Raw genomic sequence first — 24,126 nt, forward strand, 5'->3', positions numbered from 1 at the left:
GGGGGTGAGTGCGGCTGTCACTGCCAGGGGGGTGAGTGCGGCTGTCACTGCCAGGGGGGTGAGTGCGGCTGTCACTGCCAGGGGGGCTGAGTGCGGCTGTCACTGCCAGGGGACTGAGTTCGGCTGTCACTGCCAGGGGGGTGAGTGCGGCTGTCACTGCCAGGGGGGTGAGTGCGGCTGTCACTGCCAGGCGTGGTGAGTGCGGCTGTCACTGCCAGGGCGCTGAGTGCGGTTGTCACTGCCAGGTGGCTGAGTGCGGCTGTCATTGTCAGGGGGGCTGAGTGCGGCTGTCACTGTCAGGGGGGCTGAGTGCGGCTGTCACTGCCAGGAAGGCTGAGTGCGGCTGTCACTGCCAGGGGGGCTGAGTGCGGCTGTCACTGCCAGGGGGGCTGAGTGCGACTGTCACTGCCAGGGGGGTGAGTGCGGCTGTCACTGCCAGGGGGGCTGAGTGCGGCTGTCACTGCCAGGGGGGGCTGAGTGCGGCTGTCACTGACAGGGGGGTGAGTGCGGCTGTCACTGCCAGGGGGGCTGAGTGCGGCTGTCACTGCCAGGGGGGCTGAGTGTGGCTGTCACTGTCAGAGGATGCTGAGTGCGGCTGTCACTGTCAGGGGGGCTGAGTGCGGCTGTCACTGACAGGGGGGTGAGTGCGGCTGTCACTGTCGGGGGGCTGAGTGCGGCTGTCACTGTCAGAGGATGCTGAGTGCGGCTGTCACTGTCAGGGGGTCGCGTGCGACTGTCACTGCCAGGGGGCTGAGTGTGGCTGTCACTGTCAGAGGATGCTGAGTGCGGCTGTCACTGTCAGGGGGGCTGAGTGCGGCTGTCACTGTCAGGGGGGCTGAGTGCGGCTGTCACTGTCAGGGGGGCTGAGTTCCGCTGTCACTGTCAGGGGGCTGAGTGCGGCTGTCACTGTCAGGGGGGCTGAGTGTGGCTGTCACTGTCAGGGGGGCTGATTGCGGCTGTCACTGTCAGGGGGGCTGATTGCGGCTGTCACTGTCAGGGGGGCTGATTGCGGCTGTCACTGTCAGGGGGGCTGATTGCGGCTGTCACTGTCAGGGGGGCTGAGTGCGGCTGTCACTGCCAGGGGTGCTGAGTGCGGCTGTCACTGCCACTGGGATAAGTAAACTGCACGGTCTAGTGGCCTGCAGCTTATAATAATTCTGCGGTAAGCAAAGCTGCAGTGTAAAGCATGGATGGGATAAAGTAGAACTTGAGGTCATGGCTGCATATGAATTTCAGGCTTTACAATATAAATTGGAGTCACTGATCATAGATCATGAGTGCAGGGTAAAGAATGGTGGAAAGTCAAGCTGTTTAGCTTCCGCTGAGTCAGGAGGTGAATTTCGGACTACCTCAGACACCAGTAGACAATGCCACTAATCTGGAGACTCTGATCCTGGTCGTGTGCAGAGAGAGATGCCTCTGACCCCACAGAACTACATTTTCAGATTGAAGATGGACCTGGGCTCTAAAGGCTGGAAAACGTTGCTAAGACCTTGGTGGTGTCTCCCTTAGGAATCTGCAGTTCAACTTCTTTAGAAAGACACAAACCCTCCTTCCTGAGTAAGGCTGGCGGCCTGACATTGAGGGGGTTAATCCCACGTCCATTCTACACTCTTCCCCGAGTCTCGGATATTTAAGTTTTTTCCACTCGGCACCAGACGTCTTCCTGAAACCTAATTTTCATTTCAGGCCTTTACACTAAATTGGATATTTTGACCCCTAGGCGCCATGCTTGTCTTGGCGAGCTCTCGCCAGTTTCAATTTCAAATGTGATGCTGGATATAGAGTGCTATCACATTTGTATTTTACGTTTGTATTTGTATTTCGCCATAGTGATGTGCACCACATACAGGTTGTGCTGACCCAATCCCCCACATTTTTTCTTCATTTCATATTTAGCTGGGTCACATCGCAGATCTGCAGCCTCCACTTTTGATTGTATAAAAGATAAAAAATCCCCTAAATTTTCCTTCAGTAGCAAAAAAATAAAATATCAGCTCAAAACTGCGGCTCCGAGCTTTCAGGTAACACAGGACGAGAACGCCACCGAAACGCGTAACATAGTATATAAGGCCGAAAAAAGCCCTCTGTCCATCCAGTTCGGCCTGTCATCCTGCAAGTTGATCCAGAGGAAGGCAAAAAAAAGGCTGAGAGGTAGAAGACAATTTTCCCCACTTTAGGGGAATAAAAATTCCTTCCCGACTCCAATCAGGCATCAGAAAAACTCCCTGGATCAACGACCCCTCTCTAGTAGCTATAGCCTGTAATATTATTACACTCCAGAAATACATCCAGGCCCCTCCTGAATTCCTTTATTGTACTCACCATCACCACCTCCTCAGGCAGAGAGTTCCATAGTCTCACTGCTCTTACCGTAAAGAGTCCATAGTCTCACTGCTCTTACCGTAAAGAGTCCATAGTCTCACTGCTCTTACAGTAAAGAGTCCATAGTCTCACTGCTCTTACAGTATAGAGTCCATAGTCTCACTGCTCTTACAGTATAGAGTCCATAGTCTCACTGCTCTTACAGTAAAGAGTCCATAGTCTCACTGCTCTTACAGTATAGAGTCCATAGTCTCACTGCTCCTACAGTAAAGAGTCCATAGTCTCACTGCTCTTACAGTATAGAGTCCATAGTCTCACTGCTCTTACAGTATAGAGTCCATAGTCTCACTGCTCTTACAGTAAAGAGTCCATAGTCTCACTGCTCTTACAGTAAAGAGTTCATAGTCTCACTGCTCTTACAGTAAAGAGTCCATAGTCTCACTGCTCTTACAGTAAAGAGTCCATAGTCTCACTGCTCTTACAGTAAAGAGTCCCATAGTCTCACTGCTCTTACAGTAAAGAGTCCATAGTCTCACTGCTCTTACAGTAAAGAGTCCATAGTCTCACTGCTCTTACAGTAAAGAGTCCATAGTCTCACTGCTCTTACAGTAAAGAGTCCATAGTCTCACTGCTCTTACAGTAAAGAGTTCATAGTCTCACTGCTCTTACAGTAAAGAGTCCATAGTCTCACTGCTCTTACAGTAAAGAGTCCATAGTCTCACTGCTCTTACAGTACAGAGTCCATAGTCTCACTGCTCTTACAGTAAAGAGTCCATAGTCTCACCGCTCTTACAGTAAAGAGTCCATAGTCTCACTGCTCTTACAGTAAAGAGTCCATAGTCTCACCGCTCTTACAGTACAGAGTCCATAGTCTCACCGCTCTTACAGTACAGAGTCCATAGTCTCACTGCTCTTACAGTAAAGAGTCCATAGTCTCACCGCTCTTACAGTATAGAGTCCATAGTCTCACTGCTCTTACAGTATAGAGTCCATAGTCTCACCGCTCTTACTGTAAAGAGTCCATAGTCTCACTGCTCTTACAGTAAAGAGTCCATAGTCTCAATGCTCTTACAGTAAAGAGTCCATAGTCTGACTGCTCTTACAGTAAAGAGTCCATAGTCTGACTGCTCTTACAGTAAAGAGTCCATAGTCTGACTGCTCTTACAGTAAAGAGTCCATAGTCTGACTGCTCTTACAGTAAAGAGTCCATAGTCTCACTGCTCTTACAGTAAAGAGTCCATAGTCTCACTGCTCTTACAGTAAAGAGTCCATAGTCTCACTGCTCTTACAGTATAGAGTCCATAGTCTCACCGCTCTTACAGTAAAGAGTCCATAGTCTCACCGCTCTTACAGTATAGAGTCCATAGTCTCACTGCTCTTACAGTAAAGAGTCCATAGTCTCACTGCTCTTACAGTATAGAGTCCATAGTCTCACTGCTCTTACAGTAAAGAGTCCATAGTCTCACTGCTCTTACAGTAAAGAATCCATAGTCTCACTGCTCTTACAGTAAAGAGTCCATAGTCTCACTGCTCTTACAGTAAAGAGTCCATAGTCTCACTGCTCTTACAGTAAAGAGTCCATAGTCTGACTGCTCTTACAGTAAAGAGTCCATAGTCTCACTGTTCTTACAGTAAAGAGTCCATAGTCTCGCTGCTCTTACAGTAAAGAGTCCATAGTCTGACTGCTCTTACAGTACAGAGTCCATAGTCTCACTGCTCTTACAGTATAGAGTCCATAGTCTCACCGCTCTTACAGTAAAGAGTCCATAGTCTCACCGCTCTTACAGTATAGAGTCCATAGTCTCACTGCTCTTACAGTAAAGAATCCATAGTCTCACTGCTCTTACAGTAAAGAGTCCATAGTCTCACTGCTCTTACAGTAAAGAGTCCATAGTCTCACTGCTCTTACAGTAAAGAGTCCATAGTCTGACTGCTCTTACAGTAAAGAGTCCATAGTCTCACTGTTCTTACAGTAAAGAGTTCATAGTCTCACTGCTCTTACAGTAAAGAGTCCATAGTCTCACTGCTCTTACAGTATAGAGCCCATAGTCTCACTGCTCTTACAGTAAAGAGTCCATAATCTCACTGCTCTTACAGTAAAGAGTCCATAGTATCACTGCTCTTACAGTAAAGAGTCCATAGTCTCACTGCTCTTACAGTATAGAGTCCATAGTCTCACTGCTCTTACAGTAAAGAGTCCATAGTCTCACTGCTCTTACAGTAAAGAGTCCATAGTCTCACCGCTCTTACAGTAAAGAGTCCATAGTCTCACCGCTCTTACAGTAAAGAGTCCTCTTCTATGTTTGTGTACAAACCTTTCCTCCAGACACAGAGGATGTCCCCTCGTCACAGTCACAGTCCTGGGGATAAATAGATGATGGGCGGGGGTATGTAGTGCAGGATGATAGGTGGGGGTATGTAGCGCAGGATGATGGGCAGACTATAGGGGTCTATATATTATATGGGTTAATGGACAGGGTGTGGATGGGGCACCGGGCATATTCGGGGGAACCAACTCTATCCTTCTTTTGAGTATTTTCTAGTAATTTCTCTTCTTCCTCCAGGATCCTCCAAGGAGCTGATAGAGACCTGCTGCATGGCCGGTCAGCAGTGGTCTATCGACCATGGAGAATGTGAGAACATGCCCCTCAGCGCCTCCGGGGACTGCAGGTAGGTGGCCCTCATGATAATGCTATCAGCTCCATCTCCTGCCGCAGGATGCAGGAAATTATTTTCTGTCCAGATCGTACACTGATGTAACACAAGTGCCCAGCAGGGGGCGGCACTGAGACAGGCGCCTCCCATGGGACCCAGACTATGAGAAATGATGGGAATCCAAACTAAAATAAAGGGGCTGAGTGAGCTCGAAGAAGTCCGCCATCTATACCGCCTCACTCAGGAATGGTTCCCGTGTCCGAATGTGAATATTAGCACAGGGTGGAGTTGCCCTTTAAGCATGTTTTGTATGATCTGATTTCCAAACAAAGAGAACCAGATCGGGCTGCTGGAGCGGGGGGCGGCGCGGCGCTCAGTAATTGAACACAACTGCTGCTTACATTCACCGCTACTTCAGGAAATTAGATTAACGTGGAAAGCGCTGGAAGCCTCCGCCTGGGATCCGGCTTTCTTTGCTTGTAAAAATGAGAAACGCCAAAAATCGGATTAAACCGAGAATCAAACAATTTCCATTGGCGAGAACAGCTCCGTATATCATAGAATACAGTGGAGGCTCCGGAGAGCCATTCCAGGGGGTCACATTCACACGTCAGTGTTTGGTCAGTGATTGTGAGCCAGAACCAGGATCGGAGCCTCCACAGACATAAGGTATAAGGGAAAGATCTGCACCTGTTCTGTGTTTCGGACCGGACCTGGTTCTGGCTCAAAATCACTGATGGAAATCACTGACCGAACACTGACGTGTGACTGAGGCATAACTGATGTATTATAACCTTAAACTATGAAAGACAGATTTGTTCATCCTGCTAGTTTAGCACCGCTCTGTTCATCCTAAGCCTCCTGGTTCAGCTCCGCTCTGTTTATCCTAAGCCTCCTGGTTCAGCACCGCTCTGTTCATCCTAAGCCTCCTGGTTCAGCACCGCTCTGTTTATCCTAAGCCTCCTGGTTCAGCACCGCTCTGTTCATCCTAAGCCTCCTGATTCAGCACCGCTCTGTTCATCCTCAGCCTCCTGGTTCAGCACCACTCTGTTCATCCTAAGCCTCCTGGTTCAGCACCGCTCTGTTCATCCTCAGCCTCCTGGTTTAGCACAGCTGTGTTCATCCTCAGCCTCCTGGTTTAGCAGGACTCTGTTCATCCTCAGCCTCCTGCTTCAGCATAGCTGTGTTCATTCTGGGCTTCCTGGTTCCACATGGCTCTATTCATCTTGAGCCTTCTGGTTCAGCACAAGTCTGTTCATCCTGAGCCTCCTGGTTCAGCACTGCTCTGTTCTTCCTGTGCTCCTGGTGTACTTCTAGATGTGCGGTGCTGGTGACTGGTCCCCAGGGTCTCGTCTACAGATATTCGCCACCTGGAGCACAGATGAAAACTTTGAAAAGTTACAATAGCAACATTGTGTCCACTGACACCTACAGTTTATGTAGTCAGCCACGCCTATGTTGTCACAGCCCCTCCCATTTAAAGATACAGGAGTTGTAAAAAGGCATCCGTGGCAGAGCCGCACTGCGGGTTTCATGACATGTGATCACAGAATCACGTCCGACATTATAGAAAAGCTGAACTGTAACATTCCAATAATCCGGCACCAATCAGGCCCTTAAAGTGACATCAGCAGATTTCAGGTTGCAAGAAATATAGGCGTTGGAAATAACGTAAGTCGTATATTGTAATTTATAACATATGAGGAATTTTATTTGGGTGAATGAAAGATTGAGAGACGAGTTTATAGGTGAAGGTCTGGACGGAAGGCACTTCGTTACTATGTATCAGGATCCGCCGTCTCTGCAGATGTGAGGGGTGAACAATAAAATGGGAACGATCTGGTTTCCAAGACTCTGTTTTCTCGTTTTGATCAATCCATGCACTGGTCGCACTGGTCATACTGGGGAGGGGGGGGGGGTACTGGAGGGAATGGGAGGCCACGGACTGGAGAGACTGGAGGCCCATGTGAGGTGATTGTGTCCTGTCTCTGTAATATTTAGATCTTTCCGGCTTCCTATTAATAACCGTGACACTGATTTTCCACAAAAATTATAATAATTGATGATATATAAAAATATATAAATAAATATTAATTATGCGGAATATCGTCCCCCCTCTTACGGGGTCTGATCCGAAGGTTGGGGGCAATAAATGAGATACAAAAGAACATAAAAAAGTCTCTTGTGTGTAATCGATGTTACAGTTATTATTACTGACATATACGTTTTTTTCCCGTATACGGAACCATTCATTTCAATGGTTCTGCAAAAAAAAAACAGAATGTACTCCGTATGCATTCTGTTTCCGTACTTCCGTTTTTCTGTTTCGTTGAGGCCTAGTTCACACGAACGTATGACTTTTATAGTTTTTTGCGGTCCGTTTTCACGGATCCGTTGTTCCGTTTTTTGTTTCCGTTGTGTTTCTGTTCCGTTTTTTCCGTCCCGTTTTTCCGTATGGCATATACAGAATACAGTAATTGCATACAAAAAATTGGGCTGGGTATAACATTTTCAATAGATGGTTCCGCAAAAACGGAACGGATACGGAAGACATACGGATGCATTTCCGTATGTGTTCCGTCTTTTTTTGCGGACCCATTGACTTTAATGGAGCAATGGAACGTGATTTGCGGGCAATAATAGGACATGTTCTATCTTTCAACGGAACGGAAAAACGGAAATACGGAAAGGTATGGGTCCGCAAAAAAAATGGGACACATACAGAAATGCATCCGTATGTCTTCCGTATCCGTTGCGTTTTTGCGGAACCATCTATTGAAATTGTTATGCCCAGCTGTCTGCGGAGGGGCATCTGGCTTTGGCCAATTCCCCTTGTCATGTCCCAAGGTGTGTTAGAAGGTGGGACTTTGACCCATTGGGAGCCCCTTCCAGAAGATGGCGCTGGCGAGGGGCTTCTTCCTCTACCTCTTGGCGCATTCAGTCTCAGACGCTGCCCATTATAAAGCTGTAGGACAAGCGGGAGGGGCGGCGCGCCAATTAACTACAGATGTGGAACCGGTGAGCACCCCCCCGACCTCAACCTGAAGTCAACTGCCCTTAACCACCTCCGGACCGCCTAACGCAGGATCGCGTTCCGGAGGTGGCAGCGCTGCGCACAGTCACGCATATACGCGTCATCTCGCGATGGCCGAGATTTCCTGTGAACGCGCGCACACAGGCGCGCTCACAGGAACGGAAGGTAAGAGAGTTGATCTCCAGCCTGCCAGCGGCGATCGTTCGCTGGCAGGCTGGAGATGTGTTTTTTTTAACCCCTAACAGGTATATTAGACTCTGTTTTGATAACAGCGTCTAATATACCTGCTACCTGGTCCTCTGGTGGTCCCCTTTGTTTGGATCGACCACCAGAGGACACAGGCAGCTCAGTAAAGTAGCACCAAGCACCACTACACTACACTACACCCCCCCCCCCCCGTCACTTATTAACCCCTTATTAGCCCCTGATCACCCCTGATCACCCCATATAGACTCCCTGATCACCCCCCTGTCATTGATCAACCCCCTGTAAAGCTCCATTCAGATGTCCGCATGATTTTTACGGATCCACTGATAGATGGATCGGATCCGCAAAACGCATCCGGACGTCTGAATGAAGCCTTACAGGGGCGTGATCAATGACTGTGGTGATCACCCCATATAGACTCCCTGATCACCCCCCTGTCATTGATTACCCCCCTGTCATTGATTACCCCCCTGTAAAGCTCCATTCAGACGTCCGCATGATTTTTACGGATCCACTGATAGATGGATCGGATCCGCAAAACGCATCCGGACGTCTGAATGAAGCCTTACAGGGGCATGATCAATGACTGTGGTGATCACCCCATATAGACTCCCTGATCACCCCCCTGTAAAGCTCCATTCAGATGTCCGCATGATTTTTACGGATGCACTGATACATGGATCGGATCCGCAAAACGCATCCGGTCGTCTGAATGAAGCCTTACAGGGGCATGATCAATGACTGTGGTGATCACCCCCCTGTCATTGATTACCCCCCTGTAAAGCTCCATTCAGACGTCCGCATGATTTTTACGGATCCACTGATAGATGGATCGGATCCGCAAAACGCATCCGGACGTCTGAATGAAGCCTTACAGGGGCATGATCAATGACTGTGGTGATCACCCCATATAGACTCCCTGATCACCCCCCTGTAAAGCTCCATTCAGATGTCCGCATGATTTTTACGGATGCACTGATAGATGGATCCGATCTGCAAAACGCATCCGGACGTCTGAATGAAGCCTTACAGGGGCATGATCAATGACTGTGGTGATCACCCCCCTGTCATTGATTACCCCCCTGTAAAGCTCCATTCAGATGTCCGCATGATTTTTACGGATGCACTGATAGATGGATCCGATCCGCAAAACGCATCCGGACGTCTGAATAAAGCCTTACAGGGGCATTATCAATGACTGTGGTGATCACCCCCCTGTCATTGATTACCCCCTGTAAAGCTCCATTCAGATGTCCGCATGATTTTTACGGATGCACTGATAGATGGATCCGATCCGCAAAACGCATCCGGACGTCTGAATGAAGCCTTACAGGGGCATGATCAATGACTGTGGTGATCACCCCATATAGACTCCCTGATCACCCCCCTGTCATTGATTACCCCCCTGTAAAGCTCCATTCAGACGTCCGCATGATTTTTACGGATCCACTGATAGATGGATCGGATCCGCAAAACGCATCCGGACGTCTGAATGAAGCCTTACAGGGGCATGATCAATGACTGTGGTGATCACCCCATATAGACTCCCTGATCACCCCCCTGTCATTGATCACCCCCCTGTCATTGATTACCCCCCTGTAAAGCTCCATTCAGATGTCCGCATGATTTTTACGGATGCACTGATAGATGGATCGGATCCGCAAAACGCATACGGACGTCTGAATGAAGCCTTACAGGGGCGTGATCAATGACTGTGGTGATCACCCCATATAGACTCCCTGATCACCCCCCTGTCATTGATTACCCCCCTGTCATTGATTACCCCCCTGTAAAGCTCCATTCAGACGTCCGCATGATTTTTACGGATCCACTGATAGATGGATCGGATCCGTAAAACGCATACGGACGTCTGAATGAAGCCTTACACGGGCGTGATCAATGACTGTGGTTATCACCCCATATAGACTCCCTGATCACCCCCCTGTCATTGATCACCCCCCTGTCATTGATCAACCCCCCTGTCATTGATCACCCCCCTGTCATTGATCACCCCCCTGTCATTGATCAACCCCCTGTCATTGATCACCCCCCCTGTCATTGATCCCCCCCTCTGTAAGGCTCCATTCAGACATTTTTTTGGCCCAAGTTAGCGGAATTATTATTTTTTTTTCTTACAAAGTCTCATATTCCACTAACTTGTGTCAAAAAATAAAATCTCACATGAACTCCCCATACCCCTCACGGAAACCAAATGCGTAAAATTTTTTAGACATTTATATTCCAGACTTCTTCTCACGCTTTAGGGCCCCTAGAATGCCAGGGCAGTATAAATACCCCACATGTGACCCCATTTCGGAAAGAAGACACCCCCAAGTATTCCGTGAGGGGCATATTGAGTCCATGAAAGATTGAAATTTTTGTCCCAAGTTAGCGGAACGGGAGACTTTGTGAGAAAAAAATTAAAAATATCAATTTGCCAAAAAAAAATTTTTTCTATGAACTCGCCATGCCCCTCATTGAATACCTTGGGGTGTCTTCTTTCCAAAATGGGGTCACATGTGGGGTATTTATACTGCCCTGGCATTCTAGGGGCCCCAAAGCGTGAGAAGAAGTCTGGTATCCAAATATCTAAAAATGCCCTCCTAAAAGGAATTTGGGCCCCTTTGCGCATCTAGGCTGCAAAAAAGTGTCACACATCTGGTATCGCCGTACTCAGGAGAAGGTGGGGAATGTGTTTTGGGGTGTCATTTTACATATACCCATGCTGGGTGAGAGAAATATCTTGGTCAAATGCCAACTTTGTATAAAAAAATGGGAAAAGTTGTCTTTTGCCAAGATATTTCTCTCACCCAGCAAGGGTATATGTAAAATGACACCCCAAAACACATTCCCCAACTTCTCCTGAATACGGCGATACCACATGTGTGACACTTTTTTGCAGCCTAGGTGGGCAAAGGGGCCCACATTCCAAAGAGCACCTTTAGGATTTCACAGGTCATTTACCTACTTACCACACATTAGGGCCCCTGGAAAATGCCAGGGCAGTATAACTACCCCACAAGTGACCCCATTTTGGAAAGAAGACACCCAAAGGTATTCCGTGAGGGGCATGGCGAGTTCCTAGAATTTTTTATTTTTTGTCACAAGTTAGTGGAAAATGCTGATTTTTTTTTTTTTTTTCATACAAAGTCTCATATTCCACTAACTTGTGACAAAAAATAAAAACTTCCATGAACTCACTATGCCCATCAGCGAATACCTTGGGGTCTCTTCTTTCCAAAATGGGGTCACTTGTGGGGTAGTTATACTGCCCTGGCATTCTAGGGGCCCAAATGTGTGGTAAGGAGTTTGAAATCAAATTCTGTAAAAAATGACCTGTGAAATCCGAAAGGTGCTCTTTGGAATGTGGGCCCCTTTGCCCACCTAGGCTGCAAAAAAGTGTCACACATCTGGTATCTCCGTACTCAGGAGAAGGTGGGGAATGTGTTTTGGGGTGTCTTTTTACATATACCCATGCTGGGTGAGAGAAATATCTTGGCAAAAGACAACTTTTCCCATTTTTTTTATACAAAGTTGGCATTTGACCAAGATATTTATTCTATATGGATCTCGTTTTTTTTGCAAAATTTTACAACTGAAAGTGAAAAATGTCATTTTTTTGCAAAAAAATCGTTAAATTTCGATTAATAACAAAAAAAGTAAAAATGTCAGCAGCAATGAAATAACACCAAATGAAAGCTCTTTTAGTGAGAAGAAAAGGAGGTAAAATTCATTTGGGTGGTAAGTTGCATGACCGAGCAATAAACGGTGAAAGTAGTGTAGGTCAGAAGTGTAAAAAGTGGCCTGGTCTTTCAGGGTGTTTAAGCACTGGGGGCTGAGGTGGTTAAAGGGAACACACAGGGAAGTCCACGCAGCGGAATAAATCTCATCCGTGCACTGCAGAAAACCGCCGCACAGAATCTGCGCCATGTGAACTGGTGCATCACAGAATTCTGCAGCAAATCCTCTCGTGGATTCCTGCAGCGTCCGACGGTCAAACAGCTGCAGTCCGCGGTGGTTGTCTGGGGCCCCTGCAGGCTGCGGCCTCGTGGAGGAGCCACCAGGGAAGACGCGGCGGAGGAAATAACTGTCATCACACGGGACCACCAACATGATGGAGACCCCCTACTAATATAGGAAAGAAGGGCCGCTTCACAGGAGGAGTCAGGGAAATTGCTCAAATAGTAATCCCATTACTGCCTAAAGGACCCCCATTAGGGGCAGCAGAGCCACAGGAGGAATCCGATTCCCCACAGCTATCCATGAGGCTATCCAGTGTGGAGGGCGGTATATAGCGTGCAGCGAAATGACGTGTAGCCCCTCCCCCGCAGGACATCTGCTTCATTCCCTCCATAATAATAATCACACCATGGAATTGTTATGGAAGCGATTACTGGCGTCTAAGATGGCGGCGGCTGCAGGTGCTCCTGATATATGAATGAAGAAATCCTGGATCACACGGGAAATGCCAAAAAAGTGTCACGTTGTAACAGAGAACTTCCCGAGATGAAGCCAAGACGTCTCCTCTGTATCAGGAAGAAACAATCATCATTGCTGCACAGGAAAGCTGACAACCTGACAACCTCCCGAGACAATTCCAGGGCGGAGTCAGAGATCAGACCAGAAATATAGATGCAAAGTGTAACAGACAGAAATATCCCTCCAGTATATATGTTATATTCTTGTACAGAGGAGCAGTATTATAGTAGTTATATTCTTGTACATAGGAGCAGTATTATAGTAGTTATATTCTTGTACATAGGAGGCAGTATTATAGTAGTTATATTCTTGTACATAGGAGGCAGTATTATAGTAGTTATATTGTTGTACATAGGAGCAGTATTATAGTAGTTATATTCTTGTACATAGGAGCAGTATTATAGTAGTTATATTCTTATACATAGGAGCAGTATTATAGTAGTTATATTCTTGTACATAGGAGGCAGTATTATAGTAGTTATATTCTTGTACATAGGTGCAGTATTATAGTAGTTATATTCTTGTACATAGGAGCAGTATTATAGTAGTTATATTCTTGTACATAGGAGCAGTATTATAGTAGTTATATTCTAGTACATAGGAGCAGTATTATAGTAGTTATATTCTTGTACATAGGAGCAGTATTATAGTAGTTATATTCCTGTACATAGGAGGCAGTATTATAGTAGTTATATTCTTGTACATAGGAGCAGTATTATAGTAGTTATATTCTTGTACATAGGAGGCAGTATTATAGTAGTTATATTCTAGTACATAGGGGCAGTATTATAGTAGTTATATTCTTGTACATAGGAGCAGTATTATAGTAGTTATATTCTTGTACATAGGAGGCAGTATTATAGTAGTTATATTCCTGTACATAGGAGGCAGTATTATAGTAGTTATATTCTTGTACATAGGAGCAGTATTATAGTAGTTATATTCTTGTACATAGGAGGCAGTATTATAGTAGTTATATTCTTGTACATAGGAGGCAGTATTATAGTAGTTATATTGTTGTACATAGGAGCAGTATTATAGTAGTTATATTCTTGTACATAGGAGCAGTATTATAGTAGTTATATTCTTATACATAGGAGCAGTATTATAGTAGTTATATTCTTGTACATAGGAGGCAGTATTATAGTAGTTATATTCTTGTACATAGGTGCAGTATTATAGTAGTTATATTCTTGTACATAGGAGCAGTATTATAGTAGTTATATTCTTGTACATAGGAGCAGTATTATAGTAGTTATATTCTAGTACATAGGAGCAGTATTATAGTAGTTATATTCTTGTACATAGGAGCAGTATTATAGTAGTTATATTCCTGTACATAGGAGGCAGTATTATAGTAGTTATATTCTTGTACATAGGAGCAGTATTATAGTAGTTATATTCTTGTACATAGGAGGCAGTATTATAGTAGTTATATTCTAGTACATAGGGGCAGTATTATAGTAGTTATATTCTTGTACATAGGAGCAGTATTATAGTAGTTATATTCTTGTACATAGGAGGCAGTATTATAGTAGTTATATTCCTGTACATAGGAGGCAGTATTATAGTAGTTATATTCTTGTACATAGGAGCAGTATTATAGTAGTTATATTCTTGTACATAGGAGGCAGTATTATAGTAGTTATATTCTTGTACATAGGTGCAGTATTATAGTAGTTATATTCTTGTACATAGGAGCAGTATTATAGTAGTTATATTCTTGTACATAGGAGCAGTATTATAGTAGTTATATTCTAGTACATAGGAGCAGTATTATAGTAGTTATATTCTTGTACATAGGAGCAGTATTATAGTAGTTATATTCTTGTACATAGGAGGCAGTATTATAGTAGTTATATTCTTGTACATAGGAGGCAGTATTATAGTAGTTATATTCCTGTACATAGGAGCAGTATTATAGTAGTTATATTCTTGTATAAAGGAGGCAGTATTATAGTAGTTATATTCTTGTACATAGGAGTCAGTATTATAGTAGTTATATTCTTGTACATAGGAGCAGTATTATAGTAGTTATATTCTTGTACATAGCAGTATTATAGTAGTTATATTCTTGTACATAGGAGTAGTATTATAGTAGTTATATTCTTGTACATAGGAGCAGTATTATAGTAGTTATATTCTTGTACATAGGAGGCAGTATTATAGTAGTTATATTCCTGTACATAGGAGCAGTATTATAGTAGTTATATTCTTGTATATAGGAGGCAGTATTATAGTAGTTATATTCTTGTACATAGGAGTCAGTATTATAGTTGTTATATTCTTGTACATAGGAGCAGTATTATAGTAGTTATATTCTTGTACATAGCAGTATTATAGTAGTTATATTCTTGTACATAGGAGTAGTATTATAGTAGTTATATTCTTGTACATAGGAGCAGTATTATAGTAGTTATATTCTTGTACATAGGAGGCAGTATTATAGTAGTTATATTCTTGTACATAGGAGCAGTATTATAGTAGTTATATTCTTGTACATAGGAGCAGTATTATAGTAGTTATATTCTTGCACATTGGAGCAGTATTATAGTAGTTATATTCTTGTACATAGGAGCAGTATTATAGTAGTTATATTCCTGTACATAGGAGGCAGTATTATAGTAGTTATATTCCTGTACATAGGAGGCAGTATTATAGTAGTTATATTCTTGTACATAGGAGGCAGTATTATAGTAGTTATATTCTTGTACATAGGAGGCAGTATTATAGTAGTTATATTCCTGTACATAGGAGCAGTATTATAGTAGTTATATTCTTGTATATAGGAGGCAGTATTATAGTAGTTATATTCTTGCACATTGGAGCAGTATTATAGTAGTTATATTCTTGTACAGAGGAGCAGTATTATAGTAGTTATATTCTTGTACATAGGAGCAGTATTATAGTAGTTATATTCTTGTACATAGGAGGCAGTATTATAGTAGTTATATTCCTGTACATAGGAGCAGTATTATAGTAGTTATATTCTTGTATATAGGAGGCAGTATTATAGTAGTTATATTCTTGCACATTGGAGCAGTATTATAGTAGTTATATTCTTGTACATAGGAGCAGTATTATAGTAGTTATATTCCTGTACATAGGAGGCAGTATTATAGTAGTTATATTCCTGTACATAGGAGGCAGTATTATAGTAGTTATATTCTTGTACATAGGAGGCAGTATTATAGTAGTTATATTCTTGTACATAGGAGCAGTATTATAGTGGTTATATTCTTGTACATAGGAGCAGTATTATAGTAGTTATATTCTTGTACATAGGAGGCAGTATTATAGTAGTTATATTCTTGTACATAGGAGCAGTATTATAGTAGTTATATTCTTGTACATAGGAGCAGTATTATAGTGGTTATATTCTTATACATAGTAGCAGTATTATAGTAGTTATATTCTTGTACATAGGAGGCAGTATTATAGTAGTTATATTCTTGTACATAGGAGCAGTATTATAGTAGTTATATTCTTGTACATAGGAGCAGTATTATAGTAGTCATATTCTTGTACATAGGAGCAGTATTATAGTAGTTATATTCTTGTACATAGGAGGCAGTATTATAGTAGTTATATTCTTGTACATAGGAGCAGTATTATTGTAGTTATATTCTTGTACATAGGAGCAGTATTATAGTAGTTATATTCTTGTACATAGGAGCAGTATTATAGTAGTTATATTCTTGTACATAGGAGCAGTATTATAGTAGTTATATTCTTGTACATAGGAGGCAGTATTATAGTAGTTATATTCTTGTACATAGGAGCAGTATTATAGTAGTTATATTCTTGTACATAGGAGCAGTATTATAGTAGTTATATTCTTGTACATAGGAGCAGTATTATAGTAGTTATATTCTTGTACATAGGAGCAGTATTATAGTAGTTATATTCTTGTACATAGGAGGCAGTATTATAGTAGTTATATTCTTGTACATAGGAGCAGTATTATAGTAGTTATATTCTTGTACATAGGAGCAGTATTATAGTAGTTATATTCTTGTACATAGGAGGCAGTATTATAGTAGTTATATTCTTGTACATAGGAGGCAGTATTATAGTAGTTATATTCTTGTACATAGGAGACAGTATTATAGTAGTTATATTCTTGTACATAGGAGGCAGTATTATAGTAGTTATATTCTTGTACATAGGGCAGTATTATAGTAGTTACATTCTTGTACATAGGGCAGTATTATAGTAGTTACATTCTTGTACATAGGAGGCAGTATTATAGTAGTTATATTCTTGTACATAGGAGCAGTATTATAGTAGTTATATTCCTGTACAGAGGGGCAGTATTATAGTAGTTTTATTCTTGTACATAGGAGGCAGTATTATAGTAGTTATATTCTTGTACATAGGAGCAGTATTATAATAGTTATATTCCTGTACATAGGGGCAGTATTATAGTATTTATATTCTTGTACATAGGAGGCAGTATTATAGTAGTTATATTCTTGTACATAGGAGCAGTATTATAATAGTTATATTCCTGTACATAGGGGCAGTATTATAGTAGTTATATTCTTGTACATAGGAGGCAGTATTATAGTAGTTATATTCTTGTACATAGGAGGCAGTATTATAGTAGTTATATTCTTGTACATAGGAGGCAGTATTATAGTAGTTATATTCTTGTACATAGGAGCAGTATTATAGTAGTTATATTCTTGTACATAGGAGCAGTATTATAGTAGTTATATTCCTGTACATAGGAGGCAGTATTATAGTAGTTATATCCCTGTACATAGGAGCAGTATTATAGTAGTTATATTCTTGTACATAGGAGGCAGTATTATAGTAGTTATATTCTTGTACATAGGAGCAGTATTATAGTAGTTATATTCCTGTACATAGGAGGCAGTATTATAGTAGTTATATTCTTGTACATAGGAGGCAGTATTATAGTAGTTATATTCTTGTACATAGGAGGCAGTATTATAGTAGTTATATCCCTGTACATAGGAGCAGTATTATAGTAGTTGTATTCTTGTACATAGGAGGCAGTATTATAGTAGTTATATTCTTGTACATAGGAGCAGTATTATAGCAGTTATATTCTTGTACATAGGAGGCAGTATTATAGTAGTTATATCCCTGTACATAGGAGCAGTATTATAGTAGTTATATTCTTGTACATAGGAGGCAGTATTATAGTAGTTATATTCTTGTACATAGGAGGCAGTATTATAGTAGTTATATCCCTGTACATAGGAGCAGTATTATAGTAGTTGTATTCTTGTACATAGGAGGCAGTATTATAGTAGTTATATTCTTGTACATAGGAGCAGTATTATAGCAGTTATATTCTTGTACATAGGAGCAGTATTATAGTAGTTATATTCTTGTACATAGGAGCAGTATTATAGTAGTTATATTCTTGTACATAGGAGCAGTATTATAGTAGTTATATTCTTGTACATAGGAGCAGTGTTATAGTAGTTATATTCTTGTACATAGGCATGGCTTCTGACCCAGGTGGAGGGGAGGGGAGCTGGGCTGATGATCCTGGGAAAGCCCAGAGCTTGGAGTGTGGCCTGCAGCATGGAGATCTTGGAAGCGATGATCTGGAAGTGGTGGCTGGTGAGTCAACTGAAACTTGTAGTGCTTCTGGATTTAGTACAACTGTGACAAAGACAAGTTTATTTAAACTGGAAAGGCGCATTTCTAAGTTAAGAGATGAGATAAAGACAGAGGCTGATCCCAAGAAAAAGCTGATGAAGTATGAATGCCTGGATGACTGCACACGTGAACTGGATATATTAAAAGATAAACTAGATAAAGGTAAAAACACAATACCTAAAGTGGAAAGCTGGGCAATGGAGAAAAAGAGGGAGGCCAGAGCCCAGAATGTGAAGATGAAAGAAATCATAGAAATAAAAAAGAAAGATTACAGCAATGTGCATAATATGGTGAAGCAAGGACACCCTCAGAGATGTGTGGGTGCAGCGCTTGGAGGGTCACTGCTTTCAGGGTCACTATGTATGAGGTCTGAGCAGTCAGTCTCTGAAAATGCTGGGAATACTATGGAGCAAAGTGAGCCATCCAACAAGGAGTTAATTGCAGTGGACTCAGCTTGTAACTCTGGTGAAGTGAATGAGAGCAGCAATCCTGTGTGTGAGCAGGAGACTGCTTCATGTATGGACATTGTGATTGAGACTCCGCTCAGTGCTGTGGGGGAGACTCCGCTCAGTGCTGTGGGGGAGACTCCGCTCAGTGCTGTGGGGGAGACCCCGCTCAGTGCTGTGGGGGAGACTCCGCTCAGTGCTGTGGGGGAGACCCCGCTCAGTGCTGTGGGGGAGACCCTGCTCAGTGCTGTGGAGGAGACCCCGCTCAGTGCTGTGGGGGAGACCCCGCTCAGTGCTGTGGAGGAGACCCTGCTCAGTGCTGTGGAGGAGACCCCGCTAGGTGCTGTGGAGGAGACCCCGCTCAGTGCTGTGGGGGAGACCCCGCTAGGTGCTGTGGAGGAGACCCCGCTCAGTGCTGTGGGGGAGACCCTGCTCAGTGCTGTGGGGGAGACCCTGCTCAGTGCTGTGGAGGAGACCCTGCTCAGTGCTGTGGAGGAGACCCCGCTAGGTCCTGTGGGGGAGACCCCGCTCAGTGCTGTGATTGAGACCCTGCTCAGTGCTGTGATTGAGACCCCACTCAGTGCTGTGATTGAGACCCTGCTCAGTGCTGTGGATGAGACCCCGCTCGATCAGCTTTCAGAGGAGACGACTACACAGACTGGAGCAGACATGGAGGTCAGTATACAGGACCCTCAGTCGTCCACAGTGTCAGGTGCACAGCAGTCTGGAGCAGACACAGGTGGATCTGCAGGACAATCTGGAGTCAGTAAGCCTGTAGAGGAGAGGCCCAGCACTGATCCTCCTGCTGACCGTCCACAATTCAGGAGACTGTTCTCCAATGTTACAAGGCCGGCTAACCCTCCACCTCAGAGAAGGAACGCTGTACGGATTAAGTATACGGGTCCAGAAGATAGCCTCCCCTCCAGACTGTATATAGGGAAAGTTCTTCTGAAGGACTTCATGAAATTTAAGGCCTCTGAGGTGTACGCCCTGATCCATATCCCCTCCAGCAGGATCTATGACATCAGCTTTAAGCTTCAGTATGATCTGGACTTATTCTGGAACATATACAATGACACGAAGGAGCAGTCAATCTGGGAGCATCTACAGGTGATCCAGCTGTCCAAGCCTCAGGTAGTGAAGGCCACCATCTTGTTCCAGTCTGAGGTGGTGGCGCTGGCAGATCTGGAGCATTGGCTGAGCAGACAGTGTCTGGTGAAGAGTCATCCGGAAAAAATCTATGATGAGGAAGACATCTGGAATGGCGGATACACCGTGATGGTACAACTAGCGCAGAACAATGGTGTGACCAGACATCTGCCGCACTCCTTCTACCTGGGCTCAGAGAGAGGGATATGCTACTACCCCGGTCAGCCGCGACTGTGTCACAGATGTGGGGGCAGGCACCTCGCCATCAACTGCTCCCGTATTAAGTGCTCATTTTGTGGGCAGTTTGGACATTCAAAGGACGACTGTACAGGTCCAGTCATCTGTAACCTGTGTTTAGGATCTGGTCATACGTTCCGGGAATGTCCGCATGCAGATCATAATAAAGGCAGTGTTGAGATCTTCTCAGAGGCCATGGAGGAAGGTCAGGAGGATGTCACTGCAAGAGCAGATACAGCCCCAGAAACTGGTAATCGTCCTGCTGAAGTAATGCAAAGTACTAGTGACCCTGCTGTAGAGAGTGTTGACCCTGCTGATGCACTACAAGTACCGGCAGAGTTGGAGACTGATAGCCAAACTACTCCATTACAAGTACCAACATCTGCTGAACCACAAGTACCAGCCATTGAAAAGACTTTGAAATCCAGAAATCCTGCTGTGGAAGCTAAAGTACCATCTGTAGCACTACAAGTACCAGCCACTGAAGAGAATTCTCATCTGCAGAGTAAAGTGACCAGTAAACCAGTTGCCAAACCACCTAAAGAACTGCCCTCTACGTCTACAAAGCCTGATGGTCCAGCTGCAGGGCTCAGGAAGCTCAGGAGGTCCTCTGTGGATGAAGACGGGTTTCAGACTGTAAAAAGAAAGAACAGCACTACAGCAAAGAAAACTCCGGATCCGCCAGTGCTGGCCATAACCTCCGGGCAGTACGGGGCGCTAGGGGAAGAAGAGTCAGAAGAAAAGGTTGAAATGGACTATGTTTCTTCACATAACCCTGATGATGACCCTCTGGAAGATGAACCTGACCCTTCAGTGTCCACCAAAAGATGGGGTTCTAAAGGTCACAGTATTGGGAAGAGGAAAAAGAATAAGAAAACCTAAGTGTCCTGGATGAGGCTGAGAATCAGCTCTATAAATGTGAATAGTGTGAAGACTAAAAACAGGCGGCAGGCGATCTACCAGCGTCTGTCTCAGGAGAGATCTGACATCTTCTTCTTACAGGAGACTTATTTGAAGAGCAATGCTCAGGTGTTTGCAGCCAAGAGAGACTGGAGACATGGAGCATCTTTCTGGTGCTTCGGGCTGGAGAGAAATGACGGTGTGGCGATTCTCTTCAATAAGATAGAAGTTGAGGTGGAGAGAGTCCTGGAGATCTGTTCGGGCCGCTGCTTGATGCTGGATTTTATACTGGACACTGTGTACTATAGAGTCATTAATGTCTATGCTCCTCAGACTAGAAAGGAGAGGAGGGAATTATTCCAGCAGATGAAGCCATATTGTTTTACATCCAGGGTGTTTATAATGTGTGGGGATTTTAATAGTGTCTCCTGTAATGTGGACCGTTCCAGTAGTCATAAGCAACTGAGATATGATGAGAACTTCCTTAACAATATTGTCCAGCAGGCTCATTTAGTGGATCCTTATGGTTTGCGTGGCTCCAATAGAGCCTACACTTACCATAAGGCCGGTAACGCCAGTAGAATAGACCGGGTGTATATAAAACGAGAAGTTAGGAGCTCTGACTACAGGACGAGTCCCATAGAGTTCTCGGACCATTGTATGGTGAGTGTCACGTTGGATCTGGCCGGGGCCGTGGTCTGTGGTAGGGGCTACTGGAAGGTGAACAGCTCGGTGCTGCAAGATCCAGGGTTCAGAGAGGCCTTTACCACCTTCTATAATGACCGGAGGACCACCCAGTGTATGTGTGATGACACAGCGGAGTGGTGGGAGTGTATGAAGGGTGATATCAAGCAGTTTCTGATACGTGCTGCGAGGAGGCGTAGTAATGTGGAGTATATGAGGTATTCTGCACTGAGGCTGAAGTTAAGCAGGTTATATGGTAAGATCAATAATGGTGAGAAGATAGATGGTAAGTACGTCAGCCAGATAAAGCAGGAGATGCGAGAGCTGCAGTATGACCGCCTCAAGTCTCTCAAAGCAGAGGGGCAGTTCGATAATTGGGGGGTTCACAACCCAGACCCCTATATTGCCTGTAAGAACAGGGTTAATAAGAAGCTTATGACCAGCCTGTTAGATGAGGAGGGGACAGAGCAGTCAGATCAGACTAAACTCCACAAGATTATTGGAGATTATTACAAAAATCTGTTTAATGGCCATCAGATAAGTGGTGACAGTATCAGAACTTACCTGAAAGGTGTCAAACTCCCTAAACTAGATCATGCACAAGCAGATGGCTTGGCCGAGCCCATAACTGAGGAGGAGGTGAAGAGGAGCATTGACTCCTTAAAAACCAAGAAGAGCCCGGGCCTGGATGGTCTGACCAGTGAATTCTATAAGGAGTTCAGAGATATATTAGCCCCAGACCTGGCGCAGGTCTATAATGATTGTCTCTCTGCCAGGGAACTTCTACAGTCACAGTATAAATCTGTTCTGGTTCTCCTGGCAAAGAAAGGAAATCTAAAAGACTGAAAAAACTGGCGTCCATTGTCTTTATTAAACACTGATTATAAAGTCTTGGCCAAGATCTTGTATCACAGGCTCAGTGCGGTGGCGGATAACCTGATCATCTCCAACCAGACGTGTGGTGTGAAAGGCCGGACTATAGAGGACTCATTGCTGCTGGTGAGGGAAGCGGTGACCTACATCAGGCAGCACAGTGGAGGAGCATATGTGGTGGGGTTAGACCAGAGCAAGGCCTTTGACAGAGTCCATCATGACTACCTGTACCAGGTGTTGTTGGAGTACGGCCTTCCTGCACGCTTCGTACAATGGCTGCAGGTTCTCTATAAGGAGGCGGTAAGCCAGCCTCTGATTAATGGTCACTTGGCAGAACCCTTTAGGATCATGTCTGGTGTAAGGCAGGGCTGCCCTCTAAGCCCATTATTGTACGTCTTCAGTCTGGATCCTTTTTTAAGAAAGTTGCAGGATAATAGAAATCTTTTGGGGTTGGAATGTCACCTACAGAGTAAAAGAGTGAACATAAAGTTCTGTGCTTATGCGGACGATGTGACGGTTCTGGTCTCGTCTAGTGAGGACTGTGTGGCCCTACAACAGGAGATAGCAGCTTTCTCTCTAGTGTCGAATTCTGCTGTCAATATGGATAAGAGCGAGGCGTTGTGGCTGGGGGGTGACCGTGGGGTCTTCTCAGTGCCCTTCAGAACAGTGCAGGACAAGATAAAGATTTTGGGGGTTCATTTTGGAACTGTAGATGATGGGAAGGTGAACTGGGAGGAGAAGCTGGCGGTGTGTGAGCAGAAGGTGCAGTGCTGGAGGCACTGGAAGCTGACTTATCAGGAGAAGATCCGCCTGCTGAAAAGCTTCCTGCTCCCGCTATTCCTCTATGTCAGTGTGGTGTTCCCAGTGCCCGATAAGTTACTTACCAGACTGACCAATATCTTCTTCCACTTCTTGTGGGGTAATAGGGTAAATATAGTCAGGAGGAACATTGTCTATCCCCCCCAGAAGGAGGGCGGCCTGTCCATGCCCTGCCCAGAGCTGTTCTTTAACCTAATGTTTCTGATGAAGAATTTCTCATTTTGTAAGAGTTTAGAGGTGAAGCCGTGGAGTCGTCTGTTTAAGAACCAGATCCAGCAGTTTGTGTCTGTGTGGTCGGTAGGTGACCCCATTAAGAGGATCTCGGGGCGCATTAAGAATAACGTTTCTTGGTATGCGGTACAAGCAATTAGCAAGATCATTAAATGGAAAATCTTATATGGTGAGGTAAAGCAGTTCAGTAGGAAAGAGATGTATAAGAACCTGCTGATATCTCAGTTTAGTGCCCATATCCAGCTGAGGAATGCCCCGAACTTGGATGTAAAACAGGCTGTGAAAATCCTGGAGGACCCCAGAGTCCCCGCTCACATGAAGGACGTGTCATGGCTGGCATTTCATGGAAAAATGTATGTCAGGGAAAATCTAAAGTGTAGAAATGTACCAGACAGATCCTGCCCTAGAGAGCAATGCCATCAGGTACTGGAGACTATGGAGCATCTT

The 24,126-nt window shown here is 44.3% G+C and overlaps 1 protein-coding gene across 1 annotated transcript in view; it reads left to right on the plus strand.

Annotated features, from left to right (window-relative positions):
* Positions 1–24,126, plus strand: part of FBLN2 (fibulin 2) — a 72,810-nt gene that overhangs the window by 28,137 nt on the left and 20,547 nt on the right. The window contains exon 3 of the mRNA XM_040407586.1: positions 4,890–4,995. Within this exon, the coding sequence (XP_040263520.1) occupies positions 4,890–4,995 (106 nt within the window). The remainder of the gene's footprint in view (positions 1–4,889; positions 4,996–24,126) is intronic.

The sequence above is a fragment of the Bufo bufo genome, chromosome 9 (genome assembly GCF_905171765.1).
Source record: "Bufo bufo chromosome 9, aBufBuf1.1, whole genome shotgun sequence".
NCBI lineage: Eukaryota > Metazoa > Chordata > Amphibia > Anura > Bufonidae > Bufo > Bufo bufo.